The 22,121-nt window shown below is 37.8% G+C and overlaps 1 protein-coding gene across 6 annotated transcripts in view; it reads left to right on the top strand.

The window, feature by feature from the left end:
• The window catches only part of CRPPA (CDP-L-ribitol pyrophosphorylase A), a 379,242-nt gene that overhangs the window by 12,986 nt on the left and 344,135 nt on the right, over positions 1 to 22,121 (top strand). For all 6 annotated transcript variants that reach the window (XR_010158347.1, XM_003318327.5, XM_009452696.4 and 3 more), the window contains exon 2: positions 2,281 to 2,557. Coding sequence is in view for 5 of the 6 variants with exons in the window: in XM_003318327.5 (XP_003318375.1) it covers positions 2,281 to 2,557 (277 nt within the window). In the remaining variant the exon portion in view is untranslated. The remainder of the gene's footprint in view (positions 1 to 2,280; positions 2,558 to 22,121) is intronic.

Here is a 22,121-nt window from a genome sequence, read left to right as displayed (position 1 = left end):
TAGAATGTGATGAGTGAGTATTGGTTTTTGGCCTGACTGCACTCACCTGCTTAAAGCTTTTCTATGGCTGCCTATCCTCTTTTTAGGATTAAAGTTTGAAACCCCTAGGATTCTGCCCACCTCCTGCCTGGGCCTCCAAGTCTCTGCATGGGGCCTTCTCCTTGCTCGGGGAACTCCAGCTCCGCTTCCTCCCAGCCCATGAGGACCTTGCCATGGCCTTTACTTGGACCAGTCCTCTCTCCTTCTCTCCTAGCCTGTTTGCCTGCTTACCTGCCACCCATCCCTTGTGTCTCAGTGCAAACTCCCTTTTCTTGGAGAATGCCCCCAAAGCCTCCTCCAGACTGTTTAGCTACTCAGCCTACATGCTGTCTTCAACGTGGACTTCTTCATTGTGTTTAATCACAGCTTGCAATTGTTGATCGGTGTTTTTGTTTCATGTCTGTAAGTTCTGAGCGCTTATTTCTATTGTATCCTCGATGCTGATAAGTTTTTTTTTTTTTTTTTTTTTTAAAGACAGAGTCCTGCTCTGTCGCCCAGGCTAGAGTACAGTGGCATGATCTTGGCTCACTTCAACTTCTGCCTCCTGGGTTCAAGTGATTCTCTTGCCTCAGCCTCTTGAGTAGCTGGGATTACAGTTGCGTGCCACTACACCTGGTTGATTTTTTATATTTTTGGTAGAGACGGAGTTTCACTATGTTGGCCAGGCTGGTCTTGAACTCCTGATCTCAAGTGATCCACCTGCCTCAGCCTCCCAAAGTGCTGGGATTACAGGCATGAGCCACCATGCCCGGCAGATGCTGATAATGTCTCGGTGCTCAATAAATATTAAAGAAATGGGCTTAAAATGAAAAGGCAGTATCACCTATAAAGTAGCTCTTGGTTTTGTTCATCAGCGTAGTCTTCTTTTAGCTACAGGCAGAATGGGGTTTTGGGTTGTGGAAAGGGTCTGTTTGATAACAAGAGGTGGGAGACATTACTGGGTGAGGCAACCCAATGTTAACTTCATTTTTCAGTAAAGGTAATCTTTATGCAGTAATTTTCAGGCCCTTCCATATCTTTAAAAATATTCTAAAGACTTAACTGTTTTAGCATGAAAGTATAGGATCTCATAGGCTAAGAATTAAAAATTAAGTCTTTGTTCAGAATTCGTATCATGGGTCAGAAACCGTTGTCTTGGTTTGGGCTTTTGGGCTGTGGTATATTGACTCTACAGTGATGCTTGCCTCCATTAGCAGTGGTGTTCCAGACAACTCTGCCAGACTCTAATGCAGCAGCAACTCAGTAATGTGGACTACTTGCAGTCTAGTATGTCAGTAGGTCCCTCAAGAAAATGTTTTACAGGCTGGGCTTGGTGGCTCATGCCTGTAATCCCAACACTTTGGGAGGCTGAGGTGGGTGGGTCACCTGAGGTCTGGAGTTGAAGACTAGCCTGGGCAACATCGTGAAACCCTATCTCTACTAAAAAAATACAAACACTAGCTGGGCATGGTGGCGGGTGTCTGTAATCCCAGCTACTTGGAAGGCTGAGGCACGAGAATCGTTTGAACCCAGGAGGCAGAGGTTGCAGTGAACTGAGATGGTGCCACTGTACTCCAGCATGGGGCACGGAGTGAGACTCTGTCTTGAAAATGTTTTACGAGAGAAACATTGCTTTATGCTTTGTATATGACTCAATAGAACAATCCTATTTCATGAATTATAAGCTTTTCCACTTTACTTAAACCTTATTGCTACAATATTAATTATAACGGTTTCTCCCATTTAAGGTACGTATTTAGCAAGGCTTGTGTTAGCTGAGTTTTCCAGCTTTGTTGGTATTCAAGTGGTTGGCTGCCAACTTGGTGGAATTCTTGAAAGAGACAGTCAACTTTTAGATCTCAAAAGTGCTTTCAATTGTCTCATTGAAGGGAAAAGTATTTGGAAAAATTTAAAAGCATATCCCAACTATAGACTATTTTTTCATACAATCTATATTCTAATTATTCAAATTTAAGTAAAAAATGACATCTGGTAGTACTATATACTATGTACATTTACTATATCATGTAAGATATTCTACGTAATATGAAACACTATCTAGAGCTATAGTGTTAAATGCTCACTGATTCTTTTTCATCAGCCTCTTTACTGGACCTAACGAGAATGCATAAAACTGATTTATTAACTTGCAGTTTTTAATCTCCCTATTTAAATATACCAATACTAGTGATTCAATTTTCTGTTACTCACTTTAGTTGTCTAAGAATTAATTTATGAATTGTACATATACTTTCCTTTTAGAGTATGTTGGATAAAGGACATTGTTGTGGCAGTAACTGGAGAGAACATGGAAGTAATGAAAAGTATTATTCAGAAGTATCAGCATAAACGCATCTCACTGGTCGAAGCTGGAGTGACCCGCCACAGGTCAATTTTCAATGGACTAAAAGCACTGGCAGAAGATCAGATCAACTCTAAACTCTCTAAGCCAGAAGTAGTGATTATCCATGATGCTGTGAGACCATTTGTTGAGGAAGGTGTCCTTCTTAAAGTTGTCACAGCTGCTAAGGAACACGGGGTAAGTCTTTTTACTTGAGTCTAGATAGAAGGGACAAGCACTGTAGTGTGGTTCATTTGCTGAATTTTGATTCAATTCTGTTTAAATGTCAAATTATTTAAAATGTGCATGATGACCTAAAGATGTTATAGTGATTTGTTGTAGTAACTTTATAGGTTGAGACTGTTCTGGAACATATCTTTTGCTATAGTCATCTACCATAATGTGATATGAGGTATTTGGAGAAGAATGTATTAATGTTATTACAGTATAGATATAAATGAAACTTTAATGAAAATTAAAAGGCAGTTATATTAAAAATGCCAGAGAAATCTCTCAGAAGTAAAGGATATGTATAATATGGTCCATTGTACTCAATTTTGTGTTAGTTTCAAAGTGGTTTGTTTTCTAGTATATACTATATAAGATTTTCATAGCCCTTAAAGTAAATCATCTTGAGATGACAATTGTTTCCATTTGCTTCACCAAAATAAACACAGGATAGCAAAAGACCTATTGTAATCTTTGGAGCATGTTTATTTTTTTCCTTCTATTACCAAGTAAAATTATATAAATATGGTAATAGATACTAAACTTTTTTGCAGTCTGAATTGGAGACTTAGTGAAATTTATTGCCAAGCGATGGTATTATATAATAGAAATAGGCTATGAAGTTGGACAGACCTAGGTCCAAATCTGTCTTTTTATTTACTAGTGATGTCGTGTTTTTAACTTTCTGAGTCCATTTTCCCTACCTGTGAAAATATAAAAAATAATACTTGTAAGGTTATTTTAGGATTGGAAATTATGTTAGCTATTAGAATACTAAGTGCTTAAAGAGTATTAATACTAAGTGCTTAAAGGGTATTATTTTAAGATGAATTATAACATCTATGTAATAGTTTCCTCTAAGATTATAGGCCAACAGGAGGCAAGCCTTCCTAGCCATCTGGGTGCCCAGAAGCTTTTTTTTTTTTCCCCTTTAAAACCTATTTAGGAAAGACAGTCTATAACTTCAATAACCCATGTGTATTTGAATTGCCGTAGGAAATTTTCCCTAACTTCATCTCTTCCTTCTGCAACATGAATTTCACTTTAAATTTAAAACTGTGTAAGAATTTCATAGACCAAATGAAATATTTTGATTTGCCTTTAAACAAAAGGATAAATGGTATTTAAGGTAGTGAAACTTGTGGTCCAGGAACCATTAATGACCACAAAACTTTCCCCTGGATCTTGTGCTTCCCCCTTGATTCCTTCCTCTTCTCCAGACAGCTCAATTGTGGTAGAGGCAAGGTAATCAGTTGCAAGGGTGGTGAGAAGGCATAAAGAAGCAAAGGATTTACAACTTAAGAATTTGAGTAAATTTTGCACATTTGGAAAAGTTCTTAGGGATGACAATACAATTTGGTAGATGGACATTCATTCCAACGCATATTATACACAATTTTTTTTTTTTTTGCCTGTGTTACCTTTTGGAAAATTCACTTAAGCTCACTATAACAATTGCACACATTTGCAATTTTTTTTGTTGTTGTTGAGTAATAAGCAGAAAGTATTTCTGAGATATTGTCCATAAAGTGAGTCTTCCGAGAGTATGTTGTAAAAGGCAAAAGAAGTCTTTTATCTTGCTCCAATTAATATGCTAAGGATATCATTGTCTTACATGTGATTTAATAGAACATATTAAAATACATAGCAGTTACTTTTTGCAGATTTGAGGGAGTTCCTATTAGATTGTTTCTTAGAATATAATTTGTAAGATTTAATCACATAATGCATCTTAAATGAAACAAAGTATATTTCAGTGAAATCTGTAATTTTCTGATTAGATTAAGAAGCTGGTTCAGAACAAAACTTTACAACTTGTTTAAGGAAACCTCAGAAATACAGTTTCTTTTAGAAATATTGCCTTGTTTTTGTTGGTGTTAAAACATAAAGGGTAAAATCATGAGTTTTATATACATCCATGTTTAAGAATTTTTTCAAGTTTATTAATGAGAGAACCAGACAGATGTTACAACTGGTTCAAAGTTGAATCCAGAAAAGCACTTATTTATACAAAGTAAAAAGGTATGTTGAAGTGAATTAAAACAGAAAACTGGCTTTTTTATGGGGGAGTCAGTTGAAACTCCAGTAGACAAAATTCATTTGCATGTTTATAGGCAAGAATTGTTTTGCATTGCTATTGGTTATCTACAACTTTGAAAGCTGTAAAAGAGCTCAAGGCTAGATTCAGCTAATCTGGAAGAGTCTGCTCTTAGTCATGTAGTTGTCCATTGCAGACATCCTGTAACCTTTTTGGTTTGTTTTAAATTTTCTTAAAACAATTAGGATAGTGTCCCGGTATTCTCAGTTAACTCCAGGCACTACGTCCTGCCGGTTCTCTCACTGTACTGACTTACTATCATAAAAACAAATGCAGTCACACACCGTTCAGACTGTTTTCCAGGCCTGCTTTTAACTCATTGCCTTTTGTTGTCTTAGATAGTTTTCTACAGACTCCTTAACTGATTATTTTTTCTTCCTAGGTATTAATTTTCAGGTTCTACCTAAAGGTCCCCTTCACACACATTTTTTGAGCAAGCTACACTGTGATTATCTTTAGGGGGAGGGGTGGGTTATGTATGCTAACAATAACTCTATTTTAACTGACTTTCCATTTTGCTTAATTAAAAAAACTTAAACTGGTAAAGAGAATGCCTCAAGAGACTCAGATATCCGCGATTAAGGCTGGCATTAAGGTTGTAGAGCTCAAAAGCATCACAAGGACCCAGTTTTTCTTTTTGCCTGTATTACATTGTCAGGCCCTATAGGGAGGCAAGATGGCTTCCATAAGTTTGGGGGCAAAATTCCATCAGGGTTATTTCTGTCTTACTTTAATGATGATAGTTTTTCTGGGTATAAAATTCTAAGTCTACAACTGTTTTTTTCCCCCCCCTCACTATTTTGAAATTAGGTTATGTCACTGTCTCCTGGCTTTTATATTGCTTTTGGGAAGTCTAACCAACCTAATTGTAATCCTTTGAAAGTAATTTGCCTTTTCTCTCTGAATGCTTAGATAATTTATTTTTCCTATGTGTTATTTAGTCTCTGTGATGTGTCTGTATAGACTTTTTCCCTTGCTTTGGATTTATTGTCCTTTATGAACATTGATTCATATTTTTATTCTAGAAAAATCTGAATAATTATCTAATTTGAATATTGATTCTGCCCCATTTCTGGTCCTGACAACTCTTTTCCCCTTACCTTATGTATACTGTATATATGATACAGTCTTATCCAGTCCTCATGTGTCCTAAGTTCTCTTTCATATTGCTGTTTTTGTATGCTGCATCCTAGGTAACTTGTTAACAATTTGTCATTTTTTTTTTTTTAGCTCTGTCTAATATCCTGTTTAAGGACTTTTAAAACAAACATTTTAAAATTATTTGGAGTCCCATTTTGTCCCTTATCATGTATGATTAATCTCCTTTCTGTTTTTTATCTTCTATTGCCTTTTAAGCTCTGAACATAATACTTTATACACTATAGCCAATAGTACTTCTTGGTCGTTTAATTCACTAACTCTTCATTTCTGTTTACTTTTGTTCATAATTTGTTTCCTCCTTTGTTTTATAATTTGGATTGTAAGCCCATGTTTGGCAAGACTTTATCATCAGGATTTCTGTGAACATGGGATAAGGGTGTGTTTCTGAGGCATGGATTTTTGTTCCTTCTGCCAGAAATCCCAGGGGCTTTACTAACTTGGAACAACTTTACATTAATTCTTGGCTTGAAGTTTTATAGATTCTGTGGTAATGTTAAATGAAACTCCAAACTCACATGAAACCAAGCTTACTGTTGTAACTTCTCAGGGAAAACTGTCCCTGCCCTTCAAGATCCCAAGCCAAGATAATTTTGCTTGCTGTTTTCCTTCACTTGTGGGTGTCTCTCCTCCCCTGCCCCAGCTACCTTTTAAATGAGGGACTTTCCCTTTTATGGGTCTTAGTGTGGAAATTACAGTTTTAATCAAGTAGCACACGCTCAAGGTCTTAGTCCTCATTCTTCCTCATCTGTTAAAACTAAAGCCTCTTGTTAACTGAAAGCATCTCTGCCATCTTATTTCTCTGATTGATAACTATCAGGTTGTTTTACTCTTAGGTGATTGTTTGAGTCCAGACATATTCTTAAAAGGCTGTTTGTAAAATTCTCTCCTATATATATATTTTTTTAATGAAAGAGGTGTTTCAAGATACCCAGTCTACCATATTACCAAAATTAGAGGTCTGTAATCTTTTCTAAGTCAGAAGGACTTGTATATTTCTGCGTAATTAAGTCAGATAAAGAAGTGGCAATGAGGACTTTGTTATAAGGGAAATGTTGGAAAGAGTAAAGTAAGTTGGAATGTGGAGAAATCAAAGGTAAGTGAGAATAATTTTAAGAAGGACCAACACGTTAAATATTACATTGACTCTAAGAACACTAACAATAGGATGACTCAAATGAGACTGCATCAGCAAAGCAACCTCCTAAGTATTGCTCCTGGTGGAAGAAGGCATTTTCTAAGTTACTGGTATATCCTTCTTACCTCAGCTTTGTACTCGAGCACCTCTAGTCATTTTATGCTCTTGTTGGTGATCAACTTCTTACACACTTCTCACCTTGCATACCCCTAATTTATGTTATAAATCATAGCAGTCTGGCTAATTTTTCCTCTGACCATTCTTTCCAAAATCACCTGTGACTACCTAATTCCCATATTAAAAGTGCATTTCAGTCTGTTGAATAATAAAGAATTTGCTCTTTATTCCAGGTTCCTGGGAGGAAGACTCTAAATCTTTGGGATTGCTGAAGTAACAGGAGAGTCTGTTATTTATGAGCTCCTTGGATTATACCTGAGCTTATGCTAATGAGAAAACATGATTTAGGAAGTGGGCTGGTCACCAGAAAGATGAAGTAATGTGATTAGAGGCTTTGAACCAGCTCAGCCTCTGGGGACAGGAAAGGGGCTGAAGATTGAGTTCAACCAGGTGGCCAGTGATTGAATTAGTCATGCCTCTATCATGAAACCTCAAACTCTGGACCGTGGTCCAGGAGAGCTACCTGGTTATTGAACACAGGGCTGTGCTGGGAGGGTGGTGTACCCTGATTCCATGGAGACAAGGCATAAAAGCTTTAGGTCCCCCAGACCTCACCCTGTGTCTCTTCATTTAGCAGTTGTATCCTTTGTAATTAAAACTGTAATTACAAAGGTATAACATTTATAAATGTCACACACGTGTCAGGCATGTGTTGGGCATATGTTGGGCATGTGTCCACGTCTTCCATCACACATATTGGTCATGTGCCACGTCACAGGTGTTGGTCACGTGTCACAAACGTGTAACGTGTCATACACGAGTTGGTTATGTATCTCACGAGTTGGTTATGGACACGTGTCAGTCACGTGTCAAAAATGACTCGATCACATCATGTCGGTTGTGTTGGTCACATGCCAATCGTGTCAATTGTGTGTCACAAATGTGTCAGTTAAGTGTTGATCGTGTCAACGTGTCAGTAGTGTCAATCCTGTGCCAGTCGTGTCGTTCGGGTGTTATACATGTTGGTCATGGGTCAATCAGGCATCGGTCATGTGTCACACAAGTGTTGATCACAAGTCGATCATATGTCAGTCACCTGTTAGTCATGTGCCAGTCCTGTCAACCAGGTCAGTGTGTCACAAACGTGTTGGTTATGTGTCAATCATGTCAATCACGTGTCTATCAGGTGTTGGTCAAGTGTCAATCATGTTCCGTGTCTCATTGGTCATGTCACACAGGTAATCACGTGACAATCACGTGTTGATCATGTGTAGATCTTGTGTCAGCCACGTGTTGGACATGTGCCAATCATGTTTCAATCGTGTCAGTCACATGTCACAAACGTGTCATCACGTCAATCATGTCAATCACGTGTCAATCATGTTGGTCACGTGTTGGTCATGTATCACACTCCAGTCATGTGACAGTCATGTCATACACGTTGCCAATCACGTGCCAATCACGTGTTATGTATTTGTCACGTGCTAATCATGTCATTCGCGAGTCAGTCACACGTCAAATGCGTCAGTCACGTGTCAATCGTGTCACATGTAAGCCATGTCAGTCATGTGTCACATATGGTCACATAACATGCCTGTCACACACGTGTTCACGTAACGATCATGAGTCAATGTCACGTGTTAGTCATGTGTCAATCAGGTGTCTGTCATGTGCCACACGTGCTGATCACGTGACGATCAAGTGTCACATGCCAATCACTTCAATCGTGTCACAAATGTGTCATGTCAATCATGTCAGTCATGTGTCAATCACACTCTGGTCACGTGTTGGTCACGTGTCACACGTGTTGATCACACGTCAATCGTATGTGTATCGTGTCAGTCACATGTTGGACATGTGCGATTCAATCCTGTCAATCACGTGTCTAGTGTCACAAATGTGTTGGTCATGTCAGTCGTGTGAATTGTGTCATGTCACATGTTCATGTGTCAATCATGCTTTGGTCACACATTGGTGAAATGTCATGTGCTGACCCAAAATGACGATCACGTCTATCACGTGTCAGTCACGTGTTGGTCATGCACCAATGGTGAATCGCTTGTCACCTGTCCTAAACGTGTTGGTCACATGTCAATAGTGTCAGTCAAGTGTCAATCACATTCCGGCCAAGGGCTGGTCAGCTGTCACGTGTTGATTATGTGATGATCACTTGTCAGTAAAGACTCGATCATGTCAGTCACATGTTGGACATGTGCTGATCACGTGTGAGTCACGTGTTGGACACATGCCAGTTGCGTAAATCGCGTCATGTGTCAAACATATCGGTCACGTGTCAATCATGTTAATCACGTGTCAGTCAAGTGTCAGTCATGTATCACACGTGTTTGTCACATGTCAGGCATTGGTTAAGCATTGGTCACGTGTCACCCACGTGTTGATTAGATGCCAATCGTGTCAGTCACATGTCACATGTCACAAAGCTGTCCATGTTTCAGTGATGTTTCAGTCACGTGTCAGTCATGTTGGTGATGTCAATCATGCTCTAGCAACGTCCGTCATGTGCCACACGTGTCGATCACTTGATCACGTGTCACTCATGTCGATCATTTGTCACATTTTGGACCTGTGCCAATCACGTGCCAATGATATAGGTCATGTGCCAATCATGTCAATCGCATACGTGAGTCACGTGTCACAAACCTCGGTCACGTCAATCATGTGTGAATCACTTATGTTGGTCACGTGTCAGTCACATGTCAATCATGCCCTGGTCTTGTCTCTGTCATATGTCACATGTGTTGATAGCGTATTGATCATGTGTTTATCACGTGAATTACCTGTCAGTCACGTGCTTGTCTTGTCAATCATGCACTGGTCACGTGTGAGTCACGTGTTGGTCGCGTGTCGGTCACGTTATTACATGTAGATCATGTCTTGATCACGTGTCATGTTGGTAACAGGCCGATCATGTGTCAATTGTGTCATTCACATGTCATGTGTCAGTCAAGTGCGAATAATGTCAATCACCTGTCCGTCATGTCAATAATGTTATTGTTCACGTGTCAATCATGCCCTGGTCATTTCGATCAGCTGTGACACATGTTGATTACGTGTTGATCATGTGTCAATCACATCAGTCACATGTTGGTTAGGTGGTAAGGTCAATGGCATGTAAGTCACATGTCAAACGTGTCAATCACGTGTCAATCACCTGCCAGTCGTGTTGGTCACACGTCAAACATGCTTTGGTCACACGTTGGTCACGTGTTACACACGTGTTGATTACTTGACGATTACGTGTTGATCCTTTGTGGATCACGTCAGTCACATGTTAAACACGTGCCAATCATGTCAGTGACGTGTTGGTCACGTGCCAATCGTGTCATTCGCGTCAGTCACATGTCTCAAACGTTGGTCGCATGTCAATCATGTATCACGTGTCAGTCACGTGTTTGTCAGTGACGTCTTAGTCACGTCAGTCATGTGTCACGTGTCACGTGTCACACGTCAGTAATCTGTGTCACATCTCATGTCAGTCAAATTGGTCACATCAGTCACATTTCGTCAATCACATGTTGATTGTGTTGATCATGTCACATGTTCACATGTTATGTGTCGGTCATGTTTCTCTTATGTCAACTATGAGTCACATGTCACGTGTCACGTCTGTTACATCACACGTTACACGTGTCTGTCACGTGTCCATTACGTGTCAGTTGTCACATCTGTCACATGTCACACGTGTTACACACGTCAGTCACCTGTAACACATGTTGGTCATGTCACACGTGTCCATCACGTGTCAGTTACATGTCAGTGACTTGTCACAATTGTGTCACCCTCGTGTCGTGTTGGTCATGTGTACATGTCAGTTACATGTTATGTTCGTATCACATACGTGTCAGTCGTGTCACACGTCCATCACGTTTTGATAATGTGTCATGTCATTGGCATTTTGCTAATGTGTCAGACACGCATCTCTAACTTGTCAGTTGTGTGTCCACGTGTCTTATTTCACACGTGTGTCTTCCATGTCACATGTGTTTTCTCACACCTGTCCCATGTGTCACATGTGTTACACATTTGTTCTGGCACATGTTTCACACGTGTCAGTTCCATATCAGTCATGTCACACATGTCACCAGTGTCACACGTGTCTTCCATAACACGTCACAGTTGTTTTTTTATTATACATGTTACATTTGTCTTTCACACATGTGTCACATTTTTGTCACACGTGCTTTCAGTCATGTGTCATCTTCCATTACGTGTCACATATGTATAACGTATTCATCACACGTGCCACGCATCTTTAGTTACACACATATCACGTCTTCCTTCACATGTATGTCACACGTTTTCCATCAGTCATGTCATACGAATGTATTCCATCACACATACATCACAATTTTCTCTATCTACTCATTGACTGGTGGGCATTTGGGCTGGTTCCATGTTTTTGCAGTTGCAAGTTGTGCTGCTACATATATGCATGTGTAAGTATCTTTTTCGTACAATGACTTATTTTCCTCAGACTGTATACCCAGTAGTGGGATTGCTGGATCAAATGGTAGTTCTACTTTTAGTTTTTTAAGGAATCTTCTCACCACACTGTTTTCTGTAGTGGTTGTACTATTTTATATTCTCACCAGCAGTGTAGAAGTGTTCCATTTTTAGCATATCCACACCAACATCTACTGCTTTTTTTAGGTTTTGGTTTTGACCATTCTTGCAGGAGTAAGGTGTTATCATATTGTGGTTTTGATTTGCATTTCTCTGATCAGTTGGCAGATTTTTGAACTCTGTATTTGGAAATGTGATATTAAGTAGGATTCACCATGGCTAATAATCACTTGTACTTGTCCATTGTAATCAATATACTTCAGGTCAGGCTTTATTCATGTGTGGGGGTAAGATAATAATTTTTCCTGGCTTCTGCATGGGGATAAGATAATGTTTTTTTCCTGGCTTATTGGATACCATAGTATTGTCTTCTAGAGAAACTTTGATACTGGTTTAAATCCTAGATCTAAAGAAATTTTACTTGTGAGAAAGCAGTGAGTTCTGGTTCGTAAGGAAACCCAGGTTTATTTCGACAAAGGGTAAATTGCCTGGACCAAGGACTGACCTATTCTCTGAAGTGCTATGGGAATGAGGTGGAACTTGATCTATTTTTGATGTTGGGGAAGCTACTATGTGAAAAAGCTTTTGCTTTGCTTTAATTATTTCAAATTACCCACTTCTATGTTTCCCTTCTATGAATTACTTTCAAAGGAAGTTGGGAAAAGGGTAGGTGAAAGACAGATGAGAGTATCTATGGTTTAACATGAAATAATGTTTAACATCCTAGTATATTCCCAATCATGTTATAATTAGGGTAAATGGTACTACTGAAATTTTAGGAATTTATATGTAGAATGTAAAATGAAGGCCTCTCTATTCCTTTTTGCTGCATATCCACTTTTAGTGGTGTACTACAGTAATATGAATAAAGATTTTTCTAAGATATCTCTATTTCTATATTGGACAAATTAGCTCAGTTCAATTTATTTGTCAGAAGGAGATTAGAAGTATTCTATGATTAAAAATGTGAAATATTCAATCTTATAATTCCCAATGATTAGCTTTAGAGATGCCGTTCTGCAAACACTGATTAAGCCTTTCAATAAAGACAACTTGCCTAACTAAAATCATAATTATATGGTTGGAGGATTTCTGTTGTACATTGTTATAATTAGCTAGAATGCATTTGCCTGAGGAGAAATGCATGTTAGTGCCTGCTGTATGGATGCATCATAGTATTATACAATAAAGCAAACAGTAGAGGTGGGGTTTATTATTCCACATTTTATGATTTGTATCAATGATTTCCACACAGTGACATGTGGAAATATGGTGATAGATTAGCTTGAGAGACAAGTAATCACTGAGGCTGGTGCTGAGCCCTTAAGCTTCCATTCAGGGCTTATTACTAGTACTTGAGGAGACATTTGTACTTGATAAGTCAGGAATGATGCCTCCTACAACAAGCTTCTCAGGGAGATGTGCCTTGCAGGCCACTAACCAACTTGTTTATACTTGTCATAATTTTGATACTTTGAATTTCAGAAAACATCACAAAATTGAGGTTTCATTGCATGTTTGTTTGTGAACAGAAGTCTCTTACATAAAGACAGCTGTGGAATATATGCCTTTTAACGTGAGCATTTTCTGTATCTGTTTATAGCAGATGGCAAGGCAAGGGATGGAGTCAGCCAAGAAGTTATTTTCACTTGTGATCTCTTTTCATGGGCCTTTAGTTTAAGATGCCTGAAGCTTTTTGTCACCTTTTGCTTTGATCTCTCTTCTTGTTGTACAACTTTCCCATCTGATATTCTGGCTTTCATAGACAAGAACCTAGTAATTTGTGGAATTTACCAATCCTGCCATAATTGTATCTGAAATATGGATGGTTTCTGCTCTTGAAGCTAGTTTTTGGTAATCAAGGTGGGAACCCATTAATACACATTCTGAATTTTAAAAAACTACTGAAGAACTTTGGATACCTCTGTGTCTACTACTGGTATAATTAGAACATCACCAGTCACATTGAAACTATCTCCTCCCAAGTCTTATTTAATCCCCCCAATGAATAAACATTACCCAAACTTTGTTTTTCTTGTTGTCTCGCTTTTCTCTTTAGTTGTATAACATCTTTTCCTGAAGAATGTTTTGGCTATGTTTATATGATTTTAAAACATGCTTTGCATATATTTTGACAGCATACTTACTTTGCACAGTGTATTTGGGGAAATGTATTCATATAAGTCTACTCAGCTATAGTTTGTTCATAATCACTACTGTATATACCGTAATTCATTTTACAGGTGATGGACATTTGTTTTCTAATTTTTTGCTGATGTAAACATTACTAGTATGGATATTATTATATATCTTGTGCCCATGTGCAAGGATTTCTCTACAGTTCTGACATATGTAGGTTATCAGCTTTACTAGATGATGCCAAATTATTTTCCAAACTTGTCTTGAATTATACTCATCAGTAATGTAAAAGAAGTTCAAGTTGCCCTAGTCCTCACCACTACTTGATATAGTTAGACTTTCCTCCAATCTATTTACTGGAAAATGCTTTCTCTTTGTGGTTTAAATTTAGCATTTTGTTAATAGGTTGGGCATCTTTTTATATTTATGGGCTTTAAATATTCTTACTGAAACGCCTGTGTAAGAATTTACCCTATTTTTATTTTTTAGCTTTTGACTTGTAGGAGTTATATATTCTGGACACTAATACTTTGGCCAGTGCATGCTGTGTTTTATAACTATTTTCTTTCATCCGGAATGCTTAAAAAAATCACAATGTGTTGTGATGAATAAGCATTTTTTAATCTTAATATACTTAAAATCACTAATGTCTTCGTTTATGGTTTTTGTTTTTGCCTGGTTTAAAAATTTTTTTCTTACACTGAAGTCATGAAGATATTCACCATTTTTTAAAAATGTGTTATAGTTTTGAATTTTACATGGATATCTCTTTCTGGAGTTTACAGATTGAGTAGGGGTTGATTTCACTTTCGTCTTTTGCTACAAAGGTAAGTCTTTGCCTAGCACCATTTATTGAATAATTATCCCCTTTTCCACTGACCTGCACTGCCACTTCTGTCATATATTGAGTTTCTATGTGAGCATGGGTCTGTTGGGACTCTCTTCCATGCTGTTGGTCTGTTTTCATACCCTGTCTTAGTCACTATTGAGACAGCTCTCTAATAACTTTTCATACTGCTAGATCAAGTCCCTTTCCCTGCTGTTCTTAAGTATACTTCTTAAACCACTTCTGTTGTTTAATTTTCTTATATTAATATTGCTGTGTATATATGCATTCTAAACTATTAGGTAATTTTTAATGTTTCCTAAGAAGTAGTTTGTTCAATCACTTATCCATCCAGCAAGTATTTGAGAACCACTCCAGGAGGTTAGAGGCTCCCACCTTGCTCTGGAACTCAGGGCTCTCCACCCCCAATATTTTGCATTATTGTATCTTATAGTTGTTGGCTTGCTAATCTGTCATGTTCATGAGACTTTAAGATCCTTGACAAGATCTATCTTATTTGTTAAAATCCTTAAAACAAGATTGTTTCTTTATACATAGTACAAAAAAAGTGGTCAAGAAATGTTTAAAGAAGTACAAGAATACTTTTTAGAGAAAAGATAGAGTAATTAAGAGATTACTTGGAGTATCCAGGTGGAAAGAGAATATTGTGAGCCTGTCTGCTTTTCACTGTTTGTTGGGTAGGAGAGGAGGCTGGGTGTATGAGAGGGTGTTCAAGTTTTTATTTAAACTATGTAATTCTTTAAAAGTCATAAAAATGAGTGAATATAGTATTGAGAAACTATTAGGAAGTTTTCATAATAGGAAGTGAGGTTAAAATATCAAAAGCAATTTGTTAATGGCTTATATTCATCAAGTAACTGAGATGAGGGAAACGAGTTCACAGTGTATTTGTAGCACTTCAGCATTTAATAACTGGTCTCTGGAGGGAGTGCATCTACCCTCTCCCTCCCACCGAAACTGAACCCTTTCAGAGCAAGGATTGCATTTTGCGTATTCCTCATTATGCAAAGCATAATGCTTGGAATATGGTTGTCTAGGTCTTTCAGATAATATAAGTCTATCATATGAAGTAGATAGCTGTGTGAAAGCAGGACAAAAATATGAAGAATGTAAGACTACTGTTTGCCCATGCGCTCTACTGAGATGGATGTTTTCTGCATGGGTGATGATATAATATTCTGCCATTTTGTAAGGTTGACATTTCTATTTTGGTTTGGGAAACTGCCACCACATAACTCTTACTCTGTAGGGGTATGATGGCTATTGAGAGAACTTAGAGTGAATTGTTGGATTGGAAGCTTTGACATGTGGGGGCTTTCCTCATAAAATATTATAGTACTAAAGCTGAAGGGGCCTGAAATAAAATACCTGGTTAAAATTTTTCATTTCATAGAAAAGAATATTAATTAAGCAGAGATGAACTTGTTACAAATAACACAGCTATTAAGTGGCATGAATGAGACTTGCATTGTTGTTCATAGACTACAAATACAGGGTGCTTCTATCGAAGCAAGTTAGGTGTCTTACTGAGGGAATGGGATTTGGTTTGACCTCATCTTGAAATTTCTTCAGATGCTGCTGCTGTATAAAATATCATGAAGACATATGTGTATTACCAAGTGACACTTTGAGTTCTTTGTGTGGCCTAATCAGTATCTCTAAGACCTACAACACTGATTCACTAATGTAACCCTTATTTACTGAGTGCATGCTATGTGTTAGGCACTTTTCTAGGTGCTGGAGAGACAGCAGTCATGGAGTGAACATTCTAGGGCACTGCTGTCCAATAAAACATTCTGCAGTGATGGAAATAGGCTAACTCCACTGTCTAGTACCTAAGCTACTAGTCACATGTGGCTTTTGAGTACTTAAAATGCTCCTAGTGGAAATGAGGAACTGAATTTTTTAGCGTTATTTAAGTTGAATTAAATGGAAGGAACTTGACTAGTTCTTTGAGATGGAAAGCTCTTGGAAGATTTTGAACAGAAGAGAGACATGATCTAACTCATCATGAACAGGTTTGTTCTATTGCTTTGTGAAGAATAGGCTGTGGAAGGACAAGAGTGAAAGAGATACCAATTGGGAGGCTACTGGAGTAATCTCAGAGGGAGGATGGGTGGCTTGGACTTGGATAGCAGAGACAGTGAGAAGTGGGCAGATTTGGAATACTTTGAAGTTGACAGGGACTGGATTACTGATGGGCTGAATTATAAGAGTGGGGGAGAAATCAAGGACAGCATTCAAGATTTTGGGCAAGAATAACGAGAAGAATAGAGTTCATGTTTGTGTAGATGGCCGTCTGTAGGAACAGGTTTGGAGGCTGTGGAGTGGGTAATACCAAAACTTTGAGTTCAATTTGTTGCAGTAGAGGTATGCATTTTGAACTAAGTGGAAATGTTAAACAGGCATTTGGAAGTGCAAATCCAGAATTCAAGATAATTCTGGGCTGGATATATAGGTTTGGAAGTTCTCATGTAGATGGTGTTTAAAGTCATGAGACTTCATGTGGTCATTAATAGAATGACTGTAGATTGTGTTAAATAAAATTTATAGGAGGCCATTGACTTTGACTAGGCTCCTGAACTAAGCCTAACAGACCAAACCAATATAGAGTTTAACTTCAGGAGCTGAGCATTAGTTAATTGCAGGAGGACCTGTAACCTTAAATTAAGCTGTAACTTATTAAGTCATCTCTACACAGCACTTCCATTTCCTATAAATGCTGTCAGATTATGTTATTGGAGTTCTCCAAAACTGCTCTGGTTTGGAGGGCCGTGTGATTCACAAGTCATTTTTGTTTTGCTGGTTTTGTTTGCTCAAGCTCGATTAAAATGCAAACTTGTCTAAGTTTTTTCCCATTTAACAATAGAGAAGTATGAGGATGCAGCTCTGGAATACTTTACCATTTACAGTCTGAGAAAGTAAGGACCTAGGAGTTAGTTTGGGAAGATGAGAGGGTGTGGTTGAGAATGATTTCTGAAAACTAAGTGAACAAACACTCAAGAAGACTAAGAACTATTAATTGGATTTGGCAACGTGGGGGTCATTGGTGACCTTGGTTAAATGTATTTTTGTGGTGGTGTGGCGATAATGGCCTGATTGAAATAGATTCCAGAAAGCATAGGAAGACAGAAATTGGAGATGTGCTCTTATACAGATAATTCAGAGTTGGGCTTTATACTTGTGTGAAGAAACTTGTTATTAGCTGGAAGAAGATATATATCGAAAGAATTGATTTAATGATGGCAGAAGTCATGGCATACTTGTATATTAATAAGCATAATTAAATGGAAGACTGGAAATTGAGGAGGCAGGACAGAAAGAAGAAGACTAAATGTAGAGACGTATTTGAGAGGGAATGGGTAAAAGTAGCTAAGTAGAGACATTGGCCATTAGAAGCCAGGACATTTTTTTGGAGTTTTTGTAGTAACTTCTGAACTTCTTCATTAAATTTACTCTTAAGTGGCCTTCTCAATGCTTTTGTGAGTGAATTTTTTAAATTCCATTTTTGGATTGTTGTATTTCTATATGCTAGCAGTAAACCGATATATATATATATATATATATATATATATATATATATATATATTTTTTTTTTTTTTTTTTTTTTTTTTTTTTTGGTATACTAGGCTTGTTCTCTGTATCCTTGCTGACAACTCGCTTCTTCTAATAGTTAGAAGACACTTCATTAGTGTCTTCTATATACAGGATCATGCAATCTGCAAATAGAGATAGCTTTACTTCTTTTGGATAGCTTATTACATTTTCTTGCCTAATTATCCTAGCTAGGACTCCCATTACAGTGTTTACTGGAAATGGCCAACAGTGGATTTCCTTGCTTACTCTTGATCATAAAGGGAAAACACTCAGTATTTTACCAGTAAGCATGATCTTAACTGTGGATTTTTCACAAACACTCTTTTTCAGTTTGAGCAAGATCTCTTCTGTTTCTAATTTTTGTGCTTTTCTCACAAAGGGGTGTTGGATTTTGTCAGATGAGTTCTATGCACCTATTGACATGTTCATATGTTTGTCCTTTATTCTATTAACATGGTTTATTACATTGACTATTTTTTTTGATACGTTGAACCGATCTGGTATTCCTGGGATAAATCCCACTTGGTCATGGTGTATAACGCTTTTTTATATGTTGCTGAATTGGGTTTGTAGGTATCTTGTTGAGAATTTTTGCATCTGTTTTTGCATTGTTTACAAACTAATATCCCTAATTGGCTTTCTTTTCTTGTGCAGTCTTTGTTTTTGGTATTAGGATAATACTGGTCTTACAGAATGAGTTGGGAAGCATTCTCTATTTTTTGGAAAAGTTTGAGGAATTAGTATTAACTGTTCTTTAAATTTTTGGCATATTTCATCAGTGGAGCCTTCTGGATCTTGGCTTTTCTTGGTGAAAAGTTTCTAAATTACTAATTCAATTCCCTTTTTATAGGTCTATTCAGACTTTCTATTATCAAGTTAATTTTGGTTAATTGTCTTTCTGGGAATTTGTTAATTTTATCACTTTTCTAATTTGCTGGAATATAGTTTGTAGTTTTGTATTCCTTTTTATTTCTCTGAGGTTGATAGAAATGTCACTACCTTCCGATTTTATTAATTTGCCTTTTTTTTTCGTCAAAGGTTGTGAACTGTTTTTGTTGGTTTGAGATGGAGTCTTGCTCTGTCGCCCAGGCTGGAGTGCAGTGGCGCCATCTCAGCTCACTGCATCCACTGCCTCTTGGGTTCAAGTGATTCCCCTGCCTCACCCTCCCAAGTAACTGGGATTACAGCCATGCACCACCATGCCTGGCTAATTTTTTGTATTTTTAGTAGAGACAAGATTTCACCATGTTGGCCAGGCTGGTCTCAAACTCCTGACCTCAAGTGATCCACCTGCTTTGGCTTCCCAAAGTGCTGGGATTACAGGCATGAGCCACCACGCCCAGCCTCAACTGTTATTTTATAAGAGAACCATATTTGGCTTTTTTTCTTTTTCTATTCTCTAATTTATTTCTTTTGTTTACTCTTTGTCTGTTTTAATTTTAGTTCTTTTTTCCCCCAGTGTCTTAAGGTGAAAAATTACACTTGTCTAGAATCTTTTTATATAGGCATTTACAGTTATACATTTTCCTCAAAGGGCTGCTTTAGGTGTACCCCATACATTTTCATATTGTTTGTGTTTTCATTTAAAAGTATTTTCAAGTTTGCTAGTGGTTTCTTTGGCTCATTTTTTTTTAGTATTAATTTTCCACATACTTTAAATTCCCAACTTTGGCTGGGCATGGTTGCTCCATGCCCACTTGGGGACTCCAAGGCAGGCAGATTGCTTGAACCCAGGAGTTTGAGACCAGCCTGGGCAACATGGTGAAACCCTGTCTCTATCAAATATTAGCTAGGTGGGGTGGCACATGCCTGTAGTCCCAGCTACTTGGGAGGCTGAGGCTGGCAGGTTGCTTGAGCCCAGGAGGCTGAAGCAGTAGTGAGCTGTGATTGTGCTACTGTACTCCAGCCTGGGGGGACAGAGCAAGACCTTGCCTCCCCCCACAAAGAAAGAAAAGAATAAATTAGTTTCCAACTTTGTGTCTAATTTTATTCTATTCTAAGAGACTATACTTGGTATGATTTTGATCCTCTTATAACTTGTTTTATGGTCCAGCATATGGTCTGTTCTAGAGAATGTTCTATGTGCACTTCAAATAGGTATTCTGCTGTTGTTGGGTGGTATGTTTAATAGATGTCTGTTAGTTTTATTTGGTTTATAGTATTTTTCAAGTCTTTTGTTTCCATGTTGATCTGCCTAGTTCTAGCCAGTATCGAAAGTAGAATATTGATGTTTCCAAATATTGTTGGATTGTTTATTTCTTCAGCTTTGTTCATATTTGCTTGTATTTTGGACATCTTTTAAATTCAAACTATTTGTGTCTTTGAATCATAGTTGTCTCTTGTAGACAGCATGTGTTAGATTTAAAAAAAATTTAGTTTGACAGTTGTTGCCTTTTGATCCATTCGTTTTAATATATAATTAGATTTGTCTGCTAGTTTACTTTTTTCATGTCTCCTATTGCTTTCTTTTGTAGTAAGTGAAAATTTTTATTGTAATACTTTATTTCCTTTATATTTTCTAATTTTTTGAGTTTCATTGCTAGTGCTTGCTCTAGGACCTACAGTATACATGCAAACATTTATTTGCTTCAGAATTTACTACCTTAATTCCAGTGAGATATTTAAAAATTACATGGCTCTATTTTCCTCTTTTTTGTTCTGTTATTATGCATATTATATCTATGTAAGAAACCCAACAATCCATTATATTTTTTGCCATTGAAAGTAATGGTAAAAACTGCAATTACTTTTGTACCAACCTAATAATTATTAGTTTATATTTTGCTATCTATAGAAGACGAAAAGTGAGCAAGTGTGTGTGTGTGTATATACATATATATGTATATATATATATATCTTTTTTTTAAATTTTAAATTAAAAATATTTTTGAGATAGTCTCTATCACCCAGGCTGGAGTGTAATGTCACAATCTCAGCTCACTGTAACCTCTGCTTCCTGGGTTCAAGTGATTCTCCTGCCTCACCCTTCCAAGTAGCTGGGACTACAGGCATTCACCACCATACCGTGCTAATTTTTATATTTTTAGTAGAGTCAGGGTTTCCCCTGTTGGCCAGGCTGGTCTCAAACTCCTTACCTCAAGTGATTTGCCTGCCTCTCCCTCCCAGAGTGCTGGGATTACAGGTGTGAGCCACTGTACCCAGCTGCAAGTATGTATTTATAGAGTTTGTTGTATTAACTTCCTTGCCTGTCATTTTTAATTAATTTGTTACTGTTGGTGCAAGTTGCCATCTGGTGTCATTTCCTTAATCCAGTACACCTTTATCCCTATCCACCTCCTTTTTGCTGTTTTCATCAAATATACACAGTTCAATATGTTATAGACTAATCAGTTAACTATGTATCTATTGTTCAATATAATTTATACAGATAGGAGGCAGGGAAATACTGGGTAGAAGAAGACAGTTCACTGGCAAAGGCTCCATCCTCAAGCCTAGAAACTCATGGTCCTAAATGGGAACAGACTTTCCTGTTTTCACACCCAAATGTTGCCTTTTGTCCTGCCACACCTTCCCTATTCTGTACCTACATAAGCCCCAAACCCCAGGCTCCATGAGCAGAAGAGCAGACAGACAAAAGAGCAGCAGAATGGCAGAGCAGCATGGCAGAGAAGAAGAAAAAGAGCATCTGAACGTTGAGAGGAGTTCAGCTGGGGGTGGTCAGAGAGAAGATTGACCATTGGACAGCCAAACTCCAGGAGAAGATCATCTTCCCACCCCATCCCTCTTTTAGCTCCCCATCCATCCTACCAAGACCACCTCCACCACTCAGTAAAACCCCCACATTCACCAACGTTCAAATTCATGTATGATATGATTCTTCCTGGACGCTGGACAG

The sequence above is a fragment of the Pan troglodytes genome, chromosome 6 (assembly GCF_028858775.2).
Source record: "Pan troglodytes isolate AG18354 chromosome 6, NHGRI_mPanTro3-v2.0_pri, whole genome shotgun sequence".
NCBI classification, from domain to species: Eukaryota; Metazoa; Chordata; class Mammalia; order Primates; family Hominidae; genus Pan; species Pan troglodytes.
The sequence above is the reverse complement of the archived record's forward strand: the minus strand, read 5'-3'. Positions and strand labels throughout refer to the sequence as shown.